Consider the following 22,846-nt stretch of genomic DNA (forward strand, 5'->3'; position numbering starts at 1 on the left):
CCTGGCTCATCCGGAAAGCCGTCGGCGTGGCGTTCTGTGCGCTTCCGGGGCGTGACACATTCTTTGATGTGATGAATGCGGGTGATCACACGCAGGTGGTTGCTCTGTTGGGAGAGTCTTTGCCTCTCATCGCTGAAGTGTACCAGATCACAGAAGACTTGTATGCGAAGAACACCCTCCTGGAGTTACCATAGAGGGAGGACTGATATATATTTTACTCTTTACACTAATTAATACATAGTCCTTGTGGCACATACTCACTTATTTACTACAAACATTGACTTGTTTGACTGTCTGCCTGTTTAAAAACCAAAGGGACATGCAATATGCAGATTTAATGCACATTTTAAGCATGGTTCTGCTCATTTAAGCTGTCAACTACACAACACCAAGTGTGCATTAAATGCTGGATGTATGTTAATATATTTGAGCTTAGGGAACAATATAAAGCCATTTAAAGGTACAGGTTGTGCATGATATATATTTAAATTTGAAGTGCTGTGTATTTGAATATATAGGTCTTTTTCCCCCTTGAGTGTTAATTATTTAATTGGAAATCCTTTTACTTGAAGTCCTGTCGAATGTGTGTCATACATCTGCAGCTTTGCTGAAACTACAAAGGGGGAAATTTAGTTATTAGTAAATGTATAAATGTACAATTTAGTAAATGTATGAATGAATAATATGTAATGCAATAATTAAATATAATGTTCTGAGAATTCTACGTGTGTCATGGTTATTCTCATATTATATCTAAAATTAAAAGAACATTGATTTTTAAGCTTTGCCTTAGGATGATGACATTTACTTCTTTCAATATTTACAATTTTATTTACAGTTTGACAAACGGCACACTTCTTAGAAAGCAACACAACACTAATTAGTTATATTCAGTGTATATTGTTAGTTATTATTCTCACCCAAAGTGACTTTTCTGGGCCTTAAATTTCTTTAAGGTGTTTAGGAAATGTAAATATATCATAATAGTAAATGTCTCACATGAATGCATGAATAATTATATGAATTAACATGAATTCTGACCGTTATAAATTATATCATTATATTGTACCACAAACAAGAAAAAGAACCCAAGAAATTGTTTATGTATTTTTGTAAGCACTGTTTAGTAGTTTGACCCACATTTTATATTCATCTACGGTTTTAAACATTTCATAATAATGTGTAACTATAACTGGGTATCATTGATACCGGACGTTGGTGCGTTTATGAAGCTTGTTACAGCACTTCCGCTTCGGTAGCGTTGCTAAGGAGACGCCAGCGCGTCGGCAAAACTCGACCGTAGTGAAAATGCCTTGATCTCTTCAAAAACGACTGAAAGAAGCAAAATAGCATAAAAGGTACGACACATTTACCATTTTACCGTATTACGGTTGTTTACAGAATATTTTTTATCAACTTTAACTTATAAATGAGTAAAACCGTAAATTTGAAGTTTTTGTAATGTATAAGCTTATTTATTTGGTAAATTAAGATGCATGCAAGTCTAATGTAACACAGCCCTGTAGTTTAAACTATAACTATCTATCTATCTATCTATCTATCTATCTATCTATCTATCTATCTATCTATCTATCTATCTCTAAAAAAAAATGTATTCTGAGAAATCCTGAAAAAAAATGTATCAGGGTTTCCACAAAAATATTAAGAAGCAACTGTTCCAACATTAATAATAATAATAAAAAAAAAATTCTTGACCACAAAACTTATTAACAGATTACACTGTAAAAGCAGTGAAACTATGGAAGTCAGTTTCCGCCACTGAATAACAAAAAAAAAAAAAAAGGTAATTGCAACTTTTTCATAAAGTCAGTATTGTGTAATATAAACTCGCACTTCCAAGAAAAAAATGATAAAGTCACAATTGTGACTTTTTTTCTCAGAATTGCGAGTTTATATATCACAATTATGACTTTATAACACACAACTGCAAGTTATTAAGTAAGAATTGTGACATTTAAAGTCACAAATCTAAGAACACATCAGTCTTTTTTCCCCCTCAGAACTGGACTTTATAACTTGCAATTGCGAGATTATATCTCGCAATTCAGAGAAAAATTCAGAATTATAAGAAAAAAGTTTTTATCTCATATTTCTGACTTTATTTCTTGCAATTGCTATATCCTGCTATTCTGACTTTATAACTCGCAATTGTAAGAAAAAATGTCAGAATTGTGAGATTAAAACACAATTATCTCTTTGTATTTTTTATTTAGTGGCAAAAACGGGCTTCCACAGAAAACAGCTATTTTAGATTGTCTTAATTTTTCACAATATTAGGCTACTGTTTTTACTGTATTTGTGATTAAATAAATGCAGCTTGCAATGTTTATTATGCTCATTGAGGCTGCATTTATTTAATGTCAACAATGTCATTAAATGTCAACAAACTCTGAGTTAAAACTTGAACTCCGAGTTGGCTTACCTGAGATGGGAAAATCTGAGTTTTGGGTTTCTGAACAACGGAACAGAGTTAGTTCAATCCATTCTGAGTATGATGACTCTGAGTTTAGCATGTGCACCATGACTTTGAAAAGCCATGATGAATGGAGCTCTGAAATTAAGATTCACCATGGCAACATCACCCGACAAAAAGACTTCCGCATACTACGCAATACGTACCTTTAATTCTTAATCACTGTTATAATATCAGAGGTGAAAATGCAGAATGTGAAGTTATTGAACTAATCTTCATTTTGATGGTATCCCACGGGCAAAAAACAAAAAAAACATGGAAGCAGAAAAAATTAAACATAAAACATAATTCAGTCAGGTAAAGTTTCAAGTGTAAAAGGTTCATGGGTGTAGGCTACACGACTTTACAAACATTTGACATATTCAATAAATATCATTCAATGTCTATTTAAATGTGCAGTGGCTTTTTCCACATAGTCTAATGCTCTTTTCACATAATTAAACATTCTCTAATCCAACATACCTTTCTTAATTAGGGTAATGAAATAAACATTTGACTTCTATTCAGCCAACAGCAAGAAGGCAGAGACTCGTAAAATGGGGGGAGAACCTGAGCCAGCACCACGGACAGACGAAGAGGAGATGTCCACAATAGCAATATTAAAATCCAACAAGGAAAATAATAATTGTTGCTTTTGTATTTGTAGAACATAAAGATGACCAAATTAATTGTGAATGATTTGTGTTTATTTAACAGCTGTGGTGGTGGTTACGGCATATATCTTTCACTACCCTCCCATCTGGCATCCTTCCATTCCATACAGTAATCAGTTTCATTTTCAGAAGGTGCGATGGTGAGAATGTGTGTGCAATCAATGCATCCAACCACACTGGAAAACCTAAAGGAAATTCTAATTATTAGGTTACTTCCAGAGGTCGCAGCAAGATGTTATCAAGTGAAGGTCGTTTAAAAATGGTACCGCTCAAATAAATATGCATGTAGATATGGCAAAATAAAATAAAATAAAATAGAATCCTCTCCTGATGTAAATGTAACTCCCCGCAAATTAATGCAGCCTCTTCATTTACAGGATCCCATGTATAAAGACATGCCATTTTTGTCACATTTACAGGGTCTGCATGATGAAAATGAAAGTGGTGCGGTGAGAAAAAATTATCTTGTTTCCATTTGCATTAAGATAATTTTTCTTACCCCGCTTTTCTTACCCCCCAGGAAACAAGACTAAATATAGTATTATATATTTTTTTATATATATATATAGAAAATGCATCTTGATCTAAGAATTTTTTGATATTTATAGGCTACTTGAAATAAAGCAAAAATATCAGCAATAAAAGCATTTTTGCAGCATGAATGAATGAATGATTTAAACATTGCTTATGCTTTAAAAAGGGGGAGGAGACCGAAAGAAACTCAGCGTTTACCGAAGAAAACCTGCTCCCGACCAGGTTAGGTTCACAGAGTAAGTTACTATGGTAACTTACCGAGAGATTTAGTCTTGTCTTTTATTGGAACCGAAAACCCTGCGTTTACCTTTTCTGGGGTTAGCAGACTCTGAGTTTCCAACAAAACCCGCTTTCTGGAATACACCCCGGATCTTTTAAATTATAGTGTATATATAATATACATTGAAAAAAAAACAATCAAAATATTATTTTGACTATTTAAAAAAAGTTATTTGTGCAACATATGATTTCCTGTGGCATCAAGTTATTACAAATCTGTGTGAAACATACTCATAAAAGGAAGTTACATTTCAGAGGAACAATAGTGTAGCCACAACTAATGGTAATTTCTGCACAGTCATAATGATTCAAACAGCCATACATGTAGAGTCATAAATTTTTGTGGGAGTTATACAGGTTACAAAATTCAGCTATGGTGTAAAAACTTACAAATCATCAGAAGTGATGGTTTCACAACACTGAATCTATCTCAGATGTGTGTCTGAACCGATCTGATGTAATGTTACATCAGCCTCCCTCCGTCTTCACTCTTATTTACAGAACACAGTATCAGGCTTGACTGGAATGGCTTTGTCTGAAAACACACACACACACACACACACACACCTTCTCTCTCTCTTTCTCACACAGACACACACACACACATACAGTAACTAATGCCATGTGGTTTGACCTACATTCATTTTCAAACCTTATGTCAACATTAAGTATAATAAAAAGATAACACAGTCTGTTCACAATACTGGAAACATGAGTTTGTTATCAGTCTACAGTCTGCTTAATTGCTAATCAGAACACGTCTATAACAAGTGCAGTGAAATGGGCCTTTGAAAGAACGAGAGAAAACAAAGAGTGTTTAAAGTAAGTGCCGGATGCCTTTGTGTGATCTGCATGTTTCATGAGGAAAGGTGAGAATCGGATACTATTGCTGAAACATCATGACTCGGGGCTACGCTGCTGCCACTAAACACCATAACCACAACAGGAAACGCCTCCTTTACTCACATATTGCCCTGTAAATTACAGGACAAGATGAAAAGAGGAAGTCTCGGTAAAGGATAGAAAAGGGGAGTGTTTGAGACTCTAAAAAGGCCAGAGAGAGAGGAAAGAGGAGGGAGAAGCCACTTCACATTGTATTTGTTTAGACTTGTCACAGCATATCAGAAGTTTGCTGTGAGAACACCTTCCACTCAGGCCTCTCGTGTGCCACTGGTAAAGGGAGGCACACTACGCTTTGAGTCAATGTGTGTGTGTTTGTGAGTGAGCGAACAAAATGCCCAGAAGGACTGTGTCAGTTCCCCATCCCAATGGGGATACAACTCCAAGTAATTTTGGAGAGAAAGACCCTCTCAATTCAAATGGAGACCCCCACACCGGAGCCCCTGAGAAGAAGGTGGAACTGCGGAAGAAAGTGACCCTGCTACGAGGAATCTCTATCATCATTGGGACAATCATTGGAGCGGGGATATTCATCTCTCCGAAGGGAATTCTGAAGAATTCGGGCAGCGTGGGAATGTCACTGGTGGTGTGGATTGCCTGTGGGATTCTCTCTCTTTTCGGTAAGTGTCACACACAACACATACCTTAACATATGCAAACATGAGTGTGTTAACATGTGCATATGCTCTCACACACAGACTCCCATTCATCTTTTTTTCACACACATTATACAGTTTTGACGAATGACCTAAATATCTCTCCCACTTGTCTGTAACAATCGAATTCTTGGTTCCTGATAGTATCAACAGTTGCATTTTAATTTGAAGAATTGTACAGACGCTGACTAACCATTTGTTTGCGGTTTTGACTAACCTAACAGCTCTGCTGACATCATTCACAGTCTTTCATTATTTAAGACACACCACTTTGCTAACTGAAAGAAAATAGTGTTCTTAAAAGGACATTTGACTAAAACATTAAATTGTCATTTACTAAGCCTTATGGCATTCCAAACATTTTTTCCAAGGGACATCAAAGTAGAAGATTAGCAGGTCTCAGCTGCTCTATTCCTCACCATGAAAGTAGATGGAGACAAGGGGCTGTCTAAACAGGAAAAAATGCACTATAAAAGCAGGTTTTTTAGTGCCATTTGATACATTTGTGTGAAGAACAAAGTCATTATTCACTAAAAATCCTAAAAAAACCTTTTTGTCATGGTCTACATTCACATTCACTGTATGGGCTTAAGCAGCTTGGACATTCTGCTAAACTTCTCCTTTTGTTTTCTACAGAAGAAAGTAAGCCATACAGGTTTTATGTGTACTAACACCCGCTTACTGCATAGCTGTTGATTTGGCTCTCCATAACACCTTTTTCCTGACTGATAGTGCCATTTGATACATTTGTGTGAAGAACAAAGTCATTATTCACTAAAAATCCTAAAAAAAACTTTTTGTCATGGTCTACATTCACATTCACTGTATGGGCTTAAGCAGCTTGAACATTCTGCTAAACTTCTCCTTTTGTTTTCTACAGAAGAAAGTAAGCCATACAGGTTTTATGTGTACTAACACCCACTTACTGCATAGCTGTTGATTTGGCTCTCCATAACACCTTTTTCCTGACTGATTAGAAGAGTACTGCTAGTTGAAGTCACAAAGACAGAAAGAAAGGAGGACTAGATGATTGTAATCACATCTAGAAGAAAGAGTAGGCCTATTTGAAAATTTGGCTCAGTAGATAAAGCTGCATTTGTTCAAATAGATGGAAAGACCTGTCTTGCTTAAGTTGCTCATTGTGTAAGTTGCTCAGTGTGTAAGTTACTCAGTAAGTTGCAAAAATAGTTAGACAAGTTAGATAACTCTGAGTCAGAGCAATCATTTCACCAACACGTTGTTTTGTGCCAACTCATGGTCCTGTTACATCAAACTGAAAGGTTTTCTATCAATGATTGCAATTACACAATATTTGGTTATATTTTACAATAAGATTCAATTTGTTAACACAAGGATTCCCAAACCTTTTTTGTAGTTGTTGTACTAAGTATCATGTATTAACAATCAACAATTAACTTTCACAGCATTTCTTAATCTTGGTTCATGCTAATTTCTATATACAGTATGTAGTCCACTGGCACTGCACCCATTTACCTACATTCATTACTTCAGAGTTATGTGCCCTCTAGAAGCTTGCGTTCTGCAAGTGAACGGCGTATATTTTGCCATCCCAAAGAGGCACAAAATTACTTTCACAGACTTTTTCATTAACTGTTCCCTCCTGGTGGAATGACCTGCCCAAATCAATCCGAGCAGCTGAGTCCTTAGCCATCTTCAAGAAACGACTAAAAACACATATGTTCCACCTTTATTTGACCCTCTAACTCTAGCACTTTCTATTCTATTTTAATTCTACTATATTTATCATCTTTTTTTATAAAAAAACAAAAAAACACTAGATTTCTATTTTTTCTATTCTATCTACGTGTTTTTCTTTGTGTATATATATATATATATATATATACACCTTGCTACGTGTACGGCGCTAGGCTAACCGAGACTTGTCATTTGCACTTATATATTGTCCTCATTTGTAAGTCGCTTTGGATAAAAGCATCTGCTAAATGACTAAATGTAAATGTAAATGTAGTAGGGCTGCACGATATATCGAAATGATCGAAATATCGCAATATGCATATCGCAACGGCGTGCGATATCATTATCATTTTAATAATAGGCTACTTAAATCAAAACGTTGCAAAAGGCCAAAGTTTTAGTTCGACGCATATAGCAGAGAATTGCTTGACGTTGAAAAGAGTTATTAAGTGCAATAAGTTGCAGAAACAACTCTTTGCCGTCTCGTCTTGCTGTCTGACTCACACCTGAAGCACGTGCACAAGCCGCATCTCTCACAGCATCTCTTCAGTTCTGCCGCACACGTGCAAAGCGTGCGTACACACAGAGGGACGCGTTTCAGACCGAGTTGATTCGTCTTTCGCATCTCCTCCTTATGTTTGAACAGACACATACACACAGAATTATGTCAATAGTACCCGTCTCAACGATCATTCTCGTAAATGCAGTCGGTTATGTTTTAAATGAATGTAAACAGCTGAGAAAGAAATCCGATGGGTATCATTATACTGGATCCGTGCAGTTGGATTTAAAGGGACAGCAGCCTATAAATACGTGCTGCTGAATATGTCACTAATGTTAACAAAAGAACAAAACGGCTATAACAAAGGTTAATCTAAATTTAATTCATACAGTGAACACTATTAAGTGTAAAATAAGTGTAAAATAAATTGTGTATTTCTTTTTCTTTCTTTTTTTTTACTCACTGTTCACTTGCCTTTAATCATGTTTGAACTTTCTCAGACTATAGTGTTTGCTGAGGTATATGAATTAGTACTTATAGTGTGTGGAAAGCAAAGTTACAATGATATAAAATTAGTGTCATTAATGTATTTTGTTTGTATGTTCACATTGATGTTAAATTACATTTTCTGATTTGTGACATACATTTTTAAGTAATGCTAAAACACTGCTGGCTACTTTCAGAAGTTATAGTGATTCTTTATTTTCCAAGAAAGAATGTGAAACAAATTGGTTATATAATTTTCATTTTTAAATATTTTAAAATATCATTTAAATAGATTTTACACACTTTAAGCAATATCGTATCTCATATCGAATATCGCATTTTTCAACAAGTTATCGCATATCGCATTTTTCTTCAAAATATCGCACAGCCCTGTAGTACATGTATACTGTACTACAAACATTTCAAGTTGCATATTAGTTAACATGTAAACATTGGTAAACTGTAAATTTAACAATAACAACAGTAACATTTATTAATTAACATTAACCTAGATTAATAAATTCTGCAAAAATATTTTTGTTAGCTCATGATACCTAATCCGTGAATTAATGTAAATAAATTGATGGCATTAGAAATAACAATCTTTAATGTTACCATACTATTTAATGGGACATGACAAAACCTACACTTGATTGTTACACTTAATTTGCTGTAGATCGTTTTCAGTCAACATTAGGGGATAAACCCTTCGGTTACACGGATGCGAGTGAGAAATACTGGGTTCAGGAAGCCCAATATATCAAACAGCTGCATAAGAAATTGATGGGATATGGCCCGAATGGCTTCAGATAACATAACTAAATAATATCACTATAAAATCTAAAGACTAAATCTGCTTACTTGGCAATTGATGCATGACACATACAACATCCAATCACTATAAACAGAAGATGATCTGTCCCCAATTCATTTCATTAGTAAGAAGTTCAGGTTTTACTGGATCATCTCTAAGCAAGAATTTCAGGCTACGCATGAAGAACCTGAACAGAGGGCCTCTCTAATGCGTAATTTGTGTGTCCATGCACGATAGAGGATGATATTGTCTTACGCCATCCTTTGACGGTGAGGAGAGCACAGTCTGACACCGTGGAGGTTGATGGCTTCGTGTGTGTGTCAAAGAAGAATTAGTTTGTGTATAAGAAGAGCATTGTTTGACAGTGTGTTTATTCATGTGTATGTCAGGAGTCATTTCACACTTGTCAGCTTTCTTTCATGTGCCACAGCCCACAGGCTTTGAGGAAAAGCTGAGCTGCCGTTTAAAAAAAACTGCCCATTCATCCACAGTTTCTCTCAGAGACAGAATTTCTCAAATCCACATTCTGAACTCTCCTGTTGTGCCTTGTATATTAGAGCTCTCTTTACATTTACCTTTTGAAGCTCACAAGTCAAGGGCTGCGAGTGAAGCAGGCTTTGATTCGAACAGAGTATTCATAAAAACGTTAAAATGCATAGAACATAAAAGAGCTTGTGTAACTGCTCTCTCAAAGAACGAACAGATGGTCCTACACTCTTAAAAATAAAGGTGCTTCAAAAGGTTCTTCAAGCGATGCTATAGAAGAACCATTTTTGGTTACACAAAGAACCATTCAGTCAAAGGTTCTTTAAAGAACCATCTCTTTCTTACCTTTTTGTAATCTGAAGAACCTTCTTTCGCCACAAAGAACCTTTTGTGAAACAGAAAGGTTCTTCAGATGTTAAAGGTTCTTTATGGAACCATTTAGACAAAAAGGTTATTCTATGGCATCGTGAAGCACCTTTATTTTTAAGAGTGTAATGAACTGACTTAACCATGCGCCTTTAAGGTTGCTTTGCAGGTGTTGTGTAAATCTTGCCACCTTCCTGAATAGTTATGGCACTCGCTCTCCACGACTGGCCTTTGTCCAGCCACTGTCACCTCATTTTGCCAAAGTATAAAAGTTTTGCCTTCTTTTTCCCCAGCTATTTCTTCCTTTTGTCCCTTTCAGGTGCTCTATCATATGCTGAGCTGGGTACCTGTATTAAAAAGTCTGGTGGCCATTACACTTACATTCTGGAGGCGTTTGGTCCGCAAGTGGCTTTTGTGCGATTGTGGGTCGACATGATTGCCATAAGGTCAGTAAATCCTCATTCATCCTCCGTCTTCATTGTCAGGTCTCTGGAGAACTGCCAAAATAAACAAACGCAATCCCTTCAACGCCCCAAATAAACACAAGCAAAGTCTCCCAGATGAAGGTGATCTCTCAATATAACTGCTGGGCTCCAGTAGTCATAGAATAAAAACCAGAGATGAAGTGTCTTATGACAATGAACAAGCCATCATGGAGGCTCTCACGCAAAGGCTCAAGGGCAGGATGCAGCAGGTTCATAAGTAATCACAACGCCATCAAGATTAACATCTGTAGCTGTAGTTTAACAGCAAACCAGCATTACATGAAAGAGAGTACAGCACGTTCATGGCAAAGTTTTGGGGAAGTCGTGGCCTAATGGTTAGAGAGTCGGACTCGTAACCCAAAGGTTGTGGGGAGTGAATGTACAGCGCTCTCTCCCACCTTCAATACCACGACTGAGGTGCCCTTGAGCAAGGAACCGAACCCCCAACTGCTCCCCGGGCGCCGCAGCAAAAGAAATGGCTGCCCACTGCTCTGGGTGTGTGTTCACGGTGTGTGTGTGTGTGTGTTCACTGCTGTGTGTGTGCACTTTGGATGGAATAAATGCAGAGCGCTAATTCTGAGTATGGGTCACTATACTTGGCCACATGTCACGTCACTAAAAGTTTCACCTCAGACTTTTGTAGGGTATATGCGGGACTCGTTCAGTGATTTTAACAGTAAAATGCAAGATAAGATCTTCTATTGCAATCATGATTCATCACAAACATCATCAGAACACCCATGTTTTTGAGTGATTACAAGATGTCCCAGGACACAGTGCTCAGCTTTCATTTTCTCATCTTGAAGACCTGCAGGTTTGGCTGTGATCGCTCTGGCATTTGGCCGCTATATTTTAGAGCCCATCTTCATGCCATGTGGAGTTCCAGAAATTGCCATAAAATTGGCCACAACAATCGGAATCAGTAAGCTTGAGTTAATTCATATAATTTATATTTTTGTATATAAATATAGTGTTGCTTGATTGCAGTGTGTTTGTACGGCCTGGTTTATGTGTGCAATATTAATTATAAATTATTGTGTATCCCGCTTCACTGCAGCTATGGTAATGTATCTAAACAGCATGAGTGTAAGCTGGACTGCCAGAATCCAGATCTTCCTCACATTCAGCAAGCTGCTCGCTATTGCCATTATCATTGTTCCAGGATTATACCAACTCTTCAAAGGTATTTGGTTTGAATTATGCTTATATTATTCTAAAAAGCTATGGTTTCTTGAATAACAGCTAAAGGCAGTAGTAAAATAAAAATTAATTAAACTAATATATTTAAAGCAGTATACACACCGCCGTTTAAAAGTTTGAGGTCTGTAAGATGTTTTTATTTAAATGTATAATTTTACAATTTGTATTACTTTAAAGACATAATTTTACAAAATTTGTTCGTCAAATAAATGCTGTTCTTTGGAACTTTATTAATTTAAAATGTATTTAATAAAAAAAAAAATATATAAATTATATAGTCTTGTGTATATATAGATTTTCCATTTATATAATGTTGGAATAACCATTACTTTTGATTATTATTATTAATAATAATAATACTAGAAATAGGCTTGCCTTAGGACAAACTCAGATTAGAGAGAATATCAGGTTGTGTTAGCTTACCATAATGCTAATCATTTGCCACTGGTTTTATCTTCAGGGGAGACCAAAAACTTTGAAAATGCATTTGAAGTCAACACTGTAGATTTGTCAGGACTTCCTCTCGCCTTCTACTCAGGGATGTACGCCTATGCCGGCTGGTGAGCCCACCTTCTAATTCCACACAAATCCAATAATGCCTATAAAGTCTTTGAATACATTTTTTGGTCTCGTACAGGTTTTACTTGAATTTCGTGACTGAGGAGGTGGAGAATCCTGAGAGGTTAGTGATTGGATATAACAAATGTGATTTCTGCAGAAGAGGTTTGGCGGTTTAATTCAGCTGTTTCTAGCATGGAAAACCGCAGTGATGACTTAGGTGTTAATTTCCATTCCCCAGGACGATGCCTCTTGCCATCTGCATCTCCATGGTGATAGTAATGATCTGTTATACAATGACAAACGTGGCATATTACACTGTGATGTCAGCAGAAGAGCTGTTAGCCTCTGATGCCGTAGCTGTGGTGGGTCACTCCCTGTCTGCTTCTATCACACATCTTATTCATTAACCCTCATGTACTGTTCAAAAACAGGTGACTTCCTGTATCGTCCGAGTCAAATTGACCCGTATTGGATTCAATGTAATTCCACAAAAATTATGATATGAAAAAACAAACAAACATAAAGTCAATTACAATCAATTAACTTTTAATAACAATTATTTTCACACATTACAAAGAATGAATATCTGAATTTATGATTTATAAAAATGTTTTTAACCACTATTTTTGACTGCCCCTCCCCCAATCCTGTGGGATGTTTGCGATTACACATTTTTTAATGATAATATCTTGGTCTAAACCTAAAGTAATATTGACAAACTATATATCATTTGAAAGGTTTTAGACTCTATAGTTTTCATATTTGGTGACTGTTTTTCAAAGAAATGACAGAGCATAGATACATAGCGATAGATTCTCCATTTGTGATGTGGTGCCAAACACACTCTTATTCTATACTTATGTTTTTATGTGTTTTCAAACCAAATATTAAAGTTGCTGCCCAAACTATTTCTGAATAGGATGTCTACTTCATAAATATTTAGAAAATTATGGAAATATATGGTTCAGAACACTTAAACAATAAATGGAAATCGCGAGTCCCTGTATATCATCTAGTGGAAAAGTTTGGCACTGCATCCACAAAATCTTACATATAAGTGGATTTTTTGAGATATCAACCTAAAATTTGGCATTAAACTTGTTCAGATGATTGGTTTTGATTTTCTTGAAGATTTGGAGGTAAACATGTTTTGTAAAATTTATATATAATATATATTTATATTATTTCCTTAGAACATTAAAATAGACGGGTCAAATAGTCCCGGGAACAGTACAAACGTAACTAAAACTTCTGTGGACATGTCAAAACACATTGTTACACAATGTTGAAACTTTGCATGCATGTTCATGACACTAAATGAGAAAAAGTCACAAAATGTCATGAAAAAAAAAACATAAGTTAACTGATATTTCCGACAACTCAAAAATCGAATCGGGTCAAATTGACCCGGAATAATACATGAGGGTTAACAACAGCAGTGGCAAAATCCAAGATTCTAACATTTTTTCATGTAGCAGCAGTAACTGGATCTTTTAAGAAAGAGATATCAGCTTTATAAATGAGTTCAAGCAATTTGCAGTAGTGACTGTAACAGTCAACACCTTCTTCCTCGGCAAAGTAAATGTGATTTCATAAAGCCAGTGGCTGTAAATGCCTGTCTGTTTCTCTGCTGGAGTAATCATATATCGCTCACAAATAACTGACAGCACCAGAATCCGTGCACAGAGATCTCCTGCTAGGCTCTGAAACGCTCTAAAAGCTTTCTCATCTTGTTAGACGTATGTAATGCATTCATTTATAGCCTCCATGTCTCTATACAAGCTTGCCCTTTATGAAAAATATAAAGCCATTTTACTGCACTGATTATTCATAAACACCAACAAGTCTAAAAATTGAAGATCAATGTTGTTTTCCTATTTTGTTTCACAAAATGAGCTCCTCTTTCTCACTCCCTTCCCTCACTTTCCATTCATCTTTCCCAACAGACATTTGCAGAGAAGCTGATGGGAAACTTCTCAGTCGCAGTTCCGGTTTTTGTGGCTCTGTCTTGTTTTGGGTCCATGAATGGATGCTTATTTGCTATCTCAAGGTGTGCGTCCCAGTTTTGAGTCTCCGATTACATTACCTGATTTTTATTTTAAAATAGAGTGATGAAAGTTTTAGGGAAATCAGGAAACAATTTTAATGATTTTTGGAGAGTATCTGTTTAGTGAAAAAGTACCAACTCGATCTCAGGAGAAAACCTGCAAACTACAAGAGTGTGTTGACAATTACCCTTAGAATATGAAAAAAAGCATTAATTTAATTAAATTTAGTTTTTGGGCATATTTTAAATCTTTAGTCCCTAGTAAGTAATATATTTAAGATTGATTTATTTCTTACTAAGTATAGTTCAAATCTAATAACATATTTACTGACATATCGCTCAAGACATACTGGTATAAAAATAATAATTTAACTTTATTGGGAGCACTACTCATGTGCACAATGCACGCCTAAATGTGTTTTAATGTCACTATTAATGACGATTGTATCATGATCTTTAAATGCAAGATATTTAAAGTGCACCTAAAGCATACTTGGAATAGTTCCACTTTAGTACAACCAAAAATACTTCAGTATATCTTTAGTTCCAACTACTTCCGCACAATTAAAGTGCATTAAGTACAAAATTAGTTGTTCCAATTTAGCAGACTTTAAGTATACCAGTTTAGTATTCTAAAAATACAATTGCAGGGTATTTTCATTTAGTACATAAATATGTAAATTTATTTTTAGTATACTTTGCATGAAATTAATGCATTTCAAATACATATTTTTTCACTAGGGGTTTCAAAGAATATCCTTCAAAGTTTCAGAATATCAACTTTTTGTAGATCTTAGTTCGTATTTACAGTTGATGTTTTAACATTGTGTCTCTCTTCCACAGAATGTTCTACGTGGCCTCTCGAGAAGGTCAGCTTCCTGAAGTTCTCTCTATGATTCACATACGCCGACACACGCCATTACCTGCTGTGATTGTCCTGGTGAGTCATAGATGCACATATGTCCCACTCAATGGTCACCTGTGCTGATATTCCTGTACAGCTGAACAAAACCATTTGCAGCATCCTTTCTTTCCACATATTGAACATTTCAAGTATCAATGTTCAGTGACGATAAAAACCTAAAAAATTACTCATAATAGCAGTCCAGGCTTATACACATTTGAAAGCTTCAAAATAAATATGTTAACACTGTCAAAAGGCTCAGAAGATCTTCAGAAAGGAACAGAAAAACTTTCACTTTACAGGACCACTTTTTTGTCACCATATATTTCTCATGTCTACATGACTACTTTATCTTTCTTTCAGTATCCGATCACACTACTGATCCTCTTCTTAGGAGACATCTACAGTTTACTGAACTTCATGAGCTTCCTGCGCTGGTTGTTCATCGGGGTGGCTGTGGTCGGCCTCATCTACCTGCGCTACACACGCCCTGATATGCCACGACCGTTTAAGGTGACCCGCTTTTCTCTGCTGGCAGCCTATTATCTCATATCTCATACATCTCTAATGTAATATAACGGTTAAATATCTAGCGGTTAGGAAAACAGAGCAGATTTAATTCTAAGGAGCAGAGGTGAGCCAAGCTATTGAGATCTCAATTGTACTCTGTCACTTTGTTATTGTGTCCACTTAATCTTAGGTTGCTCCAGAGGGCCTTTCTCTGGGATTGGTCAACTGGTGGTTATTTTGGATAAAAAGTGCCCAATATACTGTGAAGTCAACATGAACAAACTGAGCCGATATTTTTGATGCACTGAGTACCCGTTTTCCCCTGTAGTCTTATCCAAGCATTTCATTTGTCATAATGAAAAAGTTTAGCTGATCAAACTAAAATAGACTGGGTGTAAACATGGAAATTAATTAATGATATGGCTGTGGATCCCTTTGAGTTATGAAATTGGAAGATTTTACAGATATCCACTAACATGTTGTTTAAAGGAAATGAAACTGTACACTTATGACATTCCAACTCTTCTTCTGCAAAACACTAACTGTACAGGTCACAATAAAAGGGCCATTCAAGCTTCAAAAAGGTGTAACGTTTATTATTATTTATTAGCTCTAAAAAGGGGAATATTTATGGCACACAAGCACGATAAAGGATCATGAAAATGATCTGCTCACTACATTCCATAAGTCTTTTGGAGTCATATGATTTATGAGGAACAGACCTACATACAGTCTAAACTGGAAAACACATGCGGTTTATTGCACTTTCCAAAGTGCAAAGAAAAAGTCCCTCTTTATCTCTGTGTTTTTCTCTTTTTCAGGTCCCTATTTTCATCCCTGTTGTGTTCTCCTTCACCTGTTTCTTCATGGTCTTCCTTTCTCTATATTCGGATCCAATTAATACAGGGATTGGGTTTGCCATCTCTCTCACAGGCATCCCTGCATACTTCATATTCATCCACTTCGAAAGAAAACCCAAATGGTTCCAGAAATTGTCAGGTCAGAGGTTACATAAATGTAAATGGGAATCTTCTGAATATGCGCAGAAGTTTTTGTCTAGTTACACATTAATAATTCATATAATGATGCCCGACATGCCAAGCAGTTTTTGATTATATGACTAAAGTGTTAAACTCTTGGAAGAATATTCTCTGGAAATGAATAAAAACATAACTCATTATGCACAAATTATGAAATGTATGGAAATATATTCTAGCTCATATCATATACATGATAATTAGTGAGGTTGGTAATTAATGTTTGTTTCCCTTGTGTTTCTCAGACTCTGTGAACAGATCACTACAGATCATCCTAGAAGTGGTTCCTACCGAACACTGACCGTTATCCTTTTTCTTTGCACATGTATGTGTGTAGACTATACAGTATCTGTTAATATGTAGTATCTAATACAGTAGTTCTCAACTAGTGGGTCACGGCCAAAACAAGTGGTTGGCAAGTGTGTTCTGAGTGACAGCAGAGAGGGAACAATCCTAAATGCAAATAATAAAATAATAAAATGCAACTGAAGCAAAACCAGTTTAGACCTAATGCTGTCGTATATCCAAAATGTATATACAACTGTCGTACTGTCATATATCCTCAGTCCGCCTGAGAAAGAGACGTGACACTGTCATTTCAACACATTATTCATTTTCCAATGCTGTGAATCACCTAACGTGACTGACATAAAGTCCAAGCATTTTACAAGTGATTTAGAACATTGGCTAACTTCCTCTTCCACTTATTCAATTTGCACTGCTATATCTTTATACACGTCAATGTCACAGACGTCATAGCAAGTGATTCCACTGAGGTGTGACTCAAGAATGGGCTCAGCCAGGGATTTGGACATAATCTGTTTCACTCTCCTCAATGGCTGAGATATTTGAAATTCTGTTATACAGACATGACTGTACATGTACAAACTGAATAATGACTATGAGAGTATGGCTATTTTGTAGGTTCTTGTCTGACTATTAGCATATCATATACACTACAGTGATATTTCTGTATACGATACACTGGATAATCTGATATTTTTATTGGCTGTAATGCTGTTTTATTGTACCATGCAGGAGAACTCCACAGAGCACTAATTGATGTTGATTATCGCTCCAGAATTGCTTTTAAACCTATTAACAACTTACTTGTCCATTCAACTTGAAAATCAATCTTATTTATGATCAGTTTACTCCCAAGTGAATTGCAAGTAATGATTTTGCACATTAATTAACACTGTGCGTGTTTAAATACCGAATCACCCACATACTGTATATCCTGATAGGACACCAGCCTACTTGATAATGACTGGGTTTAATTAAATCAATATTATGTTATATTAGTATGACTGTTTTAGAAAGAAGTGTTTGACACCCTTTTACATTCACTGGTACATTTTTGTACAGCATATTTTGTAAAACTATATTGACTACTACAGTAGAAACAACTTTTGTAAATCTAAGCTACAAGCAAACTTTGTAGGACCAATTCTACCAAATCAAATAAATCTATTTGCCTGTATCTCCGCTATTGTTACAGAAAATGTTTCTATGATGTTGTTTTATTACAGCAAACCAGAAAAAAGTTGAAAAATTACAGAATTGCTCAAAACAGATGATTGTTCAGAGGCATTATATAAAATATATAAATATTTGAATGTTTTTAGAATATCAGTATTAATTTTTACACCAAACCTTTTTTTTTGTTAACATGCATATTCCATTACATACTACCATATGAACACCCATTCAATAAATAGACAAACCTGAAATATCATTGTTATGGTTCCTGGTTCATTTTGAATTGGATATAACCAAAATCTGACTCATTGTTAAATCAGTTGTGAACTCGATAATGGCTATAAAGAATTCATTGATTGAGTCTAATTCAAACTGCTAACTCACAAGCGAGGTTGAGACAGAATCATTTTGAGTCATTTTGTCCGACTCATTATAAAGAACCTTCTCATAAAAGTCAATTGTTTGCAAATTGCAAAACACGGAACAATAATAATAACTTGTGATGAAATCAGTTTTCACAAATATCTACATGTTAGATTCAATATTCCAGAGTAGATGTTATTTTCACAAATGTGAGTTTTTTTTTTTTTGCCCACTTTAGTCACACTTTGAAGTCCTGTATTAGCTGATCTGGATGTCGACACACTCAGTACAAAAAAACTCAATCCATCTACCAGTGCAATTATAGATTAATTATAGATTACTCTTCCCTAAGCCTATAAAAGTCAAAATTTAGCGCAAACTGCTTTCTCTTTGAGAATTACAGTCTAATCACATTCAGAGTGGTAATCTGGACCATGTGGTGTCCTAACATGACCTAAAAGTGGTTAGAATGTCTTGGTGTATAGTGGGGCCGTAGATTGAACATGACAGGAAATATAATGTTGAAAGCAGAAAATGTGTTCTTGTGTCACACTGTGAAGATTTTGATCAATAAAGAGGTCTCACGTCACAGACTCTGCTGTTGTAGAAAGAGACCATTCAATGAAATAACAGTAGACATGCAAAACCCAACTCGCAGTGTTTGTGTGTGCGGATAAGTTGTTGGCATTTGAAGGGATCTAGGAGCAGAATGATTGATCCATTCCACTAGGATGATTGCATTACTTCTCTAATACCTCAACCGCTTACTGAGCCTCCCCTAGAAGATGAGAATACAGTAAGAAAGAAAACAGATATGGCTGAGGAAGAAAACCTTACTTCACCCACACAATCATATCAATGTGAGTTATGCTTGTGTATTATACTCAGCACCAGTATATGTGTGTGTGTGTGTGTGTGTGTGTGTTGGCACCACCAGGGGTCCCATATCGCAGGCAACACAGCTCAAATGACTTTGTGAATAAGTTGAAGCTGGTGAACTGGGATTGAGTGCCAAGATCATGGCACTGGCCCAACAGACTAACACACACACACGCAAACACACTTGAGTGAACATACATCCCTGCCATCGTTGGACAACTGCCCGGTACAACAACATCAAGAGGAGGCCAGCTCCAGAGATGGGCATAATGCCATTAAAATAAGACAGAGCATGTCTGCACCTACCAGTTCATTCACACAGTCTGAAGATGGAGGTGCACAGCTTGGTTAGTAGAGTTATGCTGGGAACCCTACGATCTTCACCGGAACATGGGGAAAATAGTGGTCCATGCTAAACTAGACATCACTAAAAGGGACAGAATGGGATAAAAGCATCTGCTAAATAACTAAATGTAAATGTAGAAGGAATAAGAATGGACTTTAACATGATTGGAACAAGTACAGGTGCAAAATGATGGAATGTGGAGACAAAGTGTTTTCCTTCACCTGTCAGTATTTCAATCACCAGCCATTTTTTAACTAACTAACTAACTAAATATTACTATCATGATGACAGGCTGGCTTTTCAACCATTTTCCTGTTGTCTTTCTTCCATAGGTTACTTCTGCAGTTCCAGCTGCTGTCACATGGGGGCGATAGAGTAAAGCTCAACAATCAGGCCTCCATACATGAAAGAGCTAAGAAGAGGTTGTGTACTGTGAGATCTCCATCGATCAGTTAGACACAGCAGCTGCTGCTCACAACAACAAATAACTTTGTGATCTATAATGCATTTTCTAATCTGCGCATCTGCACACTCGTTCATCTCCGTGATCGGCTTCACGTCGAAGATCAACGGCTCCTTCGGTCCCTGCAGACAGAGTCATGATTCTGCCTGACAATAAGACAGTGGGACTGATTTACACGTTCCTATACTCTCTTTTAAAACCTCTGGTTGCCGTCACATTTCAGACACTTTTACAGCTAATAAACCATCCATCCAGGGCCGTAACCACCACAGGCACGAAGAGGGATGTGTTGCTTTCAATATTTAGATTAGTGGTCAATCAAAGTGGGTTTTTGTAAATCAAAGTTTATAAATCTTGATTTTTGGGCTTCTTCCGTGCATCCAACAGCCCAGCTAAAAATGCAAAAATCGCAACAAATGCAGAAGGCTGTTATTTGTAACAAGCAATCCTCTATTGTGAGTTTCTTTTGGGAAGACTGGGATCTCAAATACATCAACTGGAGAAATGGGACATGAAATGAGATAGCAAGGCCCATGTTATTTCAGCTCGGCAAACATGTGCACACTTTGCATGTGTAACTAGCTTAAGTAAATGCATTCATTAACATGCAAATTTGTGACTATAACAGATTCAGTCTCAACCATCCTTATCCTGTACCTAAAAAATCTGATATTTTTAAGGTTGCTCATAATTCAGTTGTGAAATGTTATATCTAAACTGCTTACATTTATGCATTTGGCATTCTCCATGATCTCGGTGTTGCGAGCACGCTTGACTGTTTGACACTACATTAAGATATATATGCCATCTCAAATAAGAATATTAAGGTATTATGAGTGTGTGGTGACAATATGAAAAGAGATGCAGGGTGACTAACCAATGATCGCATACTCCATCATGGTCTGTTTCCATATTGTCTGTGTAACAGAGCTTGTGACTTTTTGTCTTGGTGCATGACTAGCACATTTGTATTGTGAATGTCCATTGTCCGTTCTATAAATCTGTGTGTCTGTGTACGTTTTTATGCTGTGACTGGCAGACAAAGTCACCAAAATTACTTACACTCCATCTCTTACAGAGTGATTCACGCCTCCCTGACATTTCATCAGCCTTGGGGTGTCTGTGTGTGTACATGTGTTGTTTGTGATGGTGCAGATATATGCATGCAACTCAGCCGATTTTCTTGGCATAAAGTAAGAGCATGTTTATGTCATGCTTGTATTTATGGGAGTTCATATATATTAGTTTACATACACAGCAATAGGGTTTGACACACACATTCTTATGGTATCCAAGACCTTAAGCCCATTTAGAAAAACTTGCACACACTCAGTGCACCTGCAGAAACCCTGCTCAAATGGGTGTGTCCTGTTTTGTGTGTGCATTATATACAGTATATAAGGGTTATATACCAGTCATAAGGGTCAATTTTTTTTAAAATTGTGTTTTCTGAAAGATTAATAAATAAGCTTTCCATTGATGTATGGTCTGTTAGGATAGGACATTATTTGGCTGAGATACAACTATTTTAATACCTGGAATCTGTGGGTGCAAAAAAATCTAAATATTGAGCAAATCGCCTGTCCAAATGAAGTTCTTAGCAATGCATATTACTAATCAAAAATTAAGTTGCGATATTTACAGTAGGAAATTTACAAAATATCTTCATGGAACATGATCTTTACTTAATATCCTAATGATTTTTGGCGTAAAAGAAAAATCGATAATTTTGACCCATACACTATATTGTTGGCTATTGCTACAAATATACCCGTGTGACTTATGACTGGTTTTGTGGTCCAGGGTCACATATAGATGCATAAGGATATATGACATACTAGTGACAGCACTGTCCAGTAGTGTGACATGCTAAATTCTGTAAAATAGTTAGAAAATTATTATGCATGCAATTGGCATACATTCTTAGTAATAAAAACACAGAACATTGATATTTTAAGATTCATACCATATTTTACAGCTCAATAATCACAATAACCTGCAAAAATGTCATTACAAAAAGAAGAGTTAGCTTTAAGGTCATCTTCACTCTAGCGTACTCCTAAAAGTTGAATTATGCAGAAATACACATTTCAAAATGTACAGTCTTTCTTAAAACGCAGCAAAAATATTAATGACCCATTCTGCACTACATATTTTTCATCCAATCAAAAGTGATGTTGAATGTCCAAGCTAACTTCCCATGTGCCATACCTAACCTTCAAACCTTCCGTCTTTGTTATATATTAAATTATTGATCATGTTGATGTGCTTCCTTATACATAAAAGGATTTATTTGTGTGTTTGCAGGCTCATGTGTCCAGTGTAACAGTGAATACCACAGCTTGCGCATTATTTATATTGGATTATTATTTATCCCTGTTGCTTGCGCACAGCAGTACTCATTTGTCATGAAAAGGACACAGAAAGTTCCTCTATTATCAGAGACATCCACACACATACATGCATGCACATGTGCACACACAAACTTTATTGAAAATCTTGTTTAAGAATACCACTATAGACACATCTAGTCTGAAGTTCCTTCATAATTAAATTTTCAGATTCCAGTTTGTGTGACAATCAAAAAAGACATTAACAGAAACTAAACAAGGACAAGAGCTCTCAGTGCATGTCATTTTATGACTTGTAAACGTGACAGAATAAAAATGAATGTATCTAAACA

At 36.1% G+C, this 22,846-nt stretch overlaps 1 protein-coding gene across 1 annotated transcript; it reads left to right on the plus strand.

Annotated features, from left to right (window-relative positions):
* The first annotated feature begins 4,944 nt into the window (after nucleotides 1–4,944).
* On the plus strand, nucleotides 4,945–18,355 carry LOC107593222 (cystine/glutamate transporter-like). The gene is made up of 12 exons (XM_016282852.1): nucleotides 4,945–5,480; nucleotides 10,206–10,332; nucleotides 11,178–11,293; nucleotides 11,429–11,554; nucleotides 12,032–12,131; nucleotides 12,209–12,253; nucleotides 12,371–12,494; nucleotides 14,079–14,182; nucleotides 15,023–15,119; nucleotides 15,447–15,596; nucleotides 16,415–16,592; nucleotides 16,876–18,355. Exons 1-12 carry the CDS (start codon nucleotides 5,195–5,197, stop codon nucleotides 16,929–16,931), a joined length of 1,509 nt encoding a protein of 502 aa, XP_016138338.1. The 5' UTR covers nucleotides 4,945–5,194; the 3' UTR covers nucleotides 16,932–18,355.
* The last annotated feature ends 4,491 nt before the right edge of the window (nucleotides 18,356–22,846 follow it).

Source organism: Sinocyclocheilus grahami, unplaced genomic scaffold, assembly GCF_001515645.1.
Source record: "Sinocyclocheilus grahami isolate Dianchi unplaced genomic scaffold, SAMN03320097.WGS_v1.1 scaffold167.1, whole genome shotgun sequence".
Lineage (NCBI taxonomy): Eukaryota > Metazoa > Chordata > Actinopteri > Cypriniformes > Cyprinidae > Sinocyclocheilus > Sinocyclocheilus grahami.

Excerpts from the sequence above, each read along its gene's own strand:
- LOC107593222 (XM_016282852.1), top strand. The coding sequence starts at position 5,195 with ATGCCCAGAAGGACTGTGTCAGTTCCCCATCCCAATGGGGATACAACT. Across the intron at positions 11,555-12,031 it reads ATTATACCAACTCTTCAAAG|GGGAGACCAAAAACTTTGAA; the intron begins GTATTTGGTTTG and ends TTTTATCTTCAG. Across the intron at positions 15,120-15,446 it reads TACCTGCTGTGATTGTCCTG|TATCCGATCACACTACTGAT; the intron begins GTGAGTCATAGA and ends TCTTTCTTTCAG.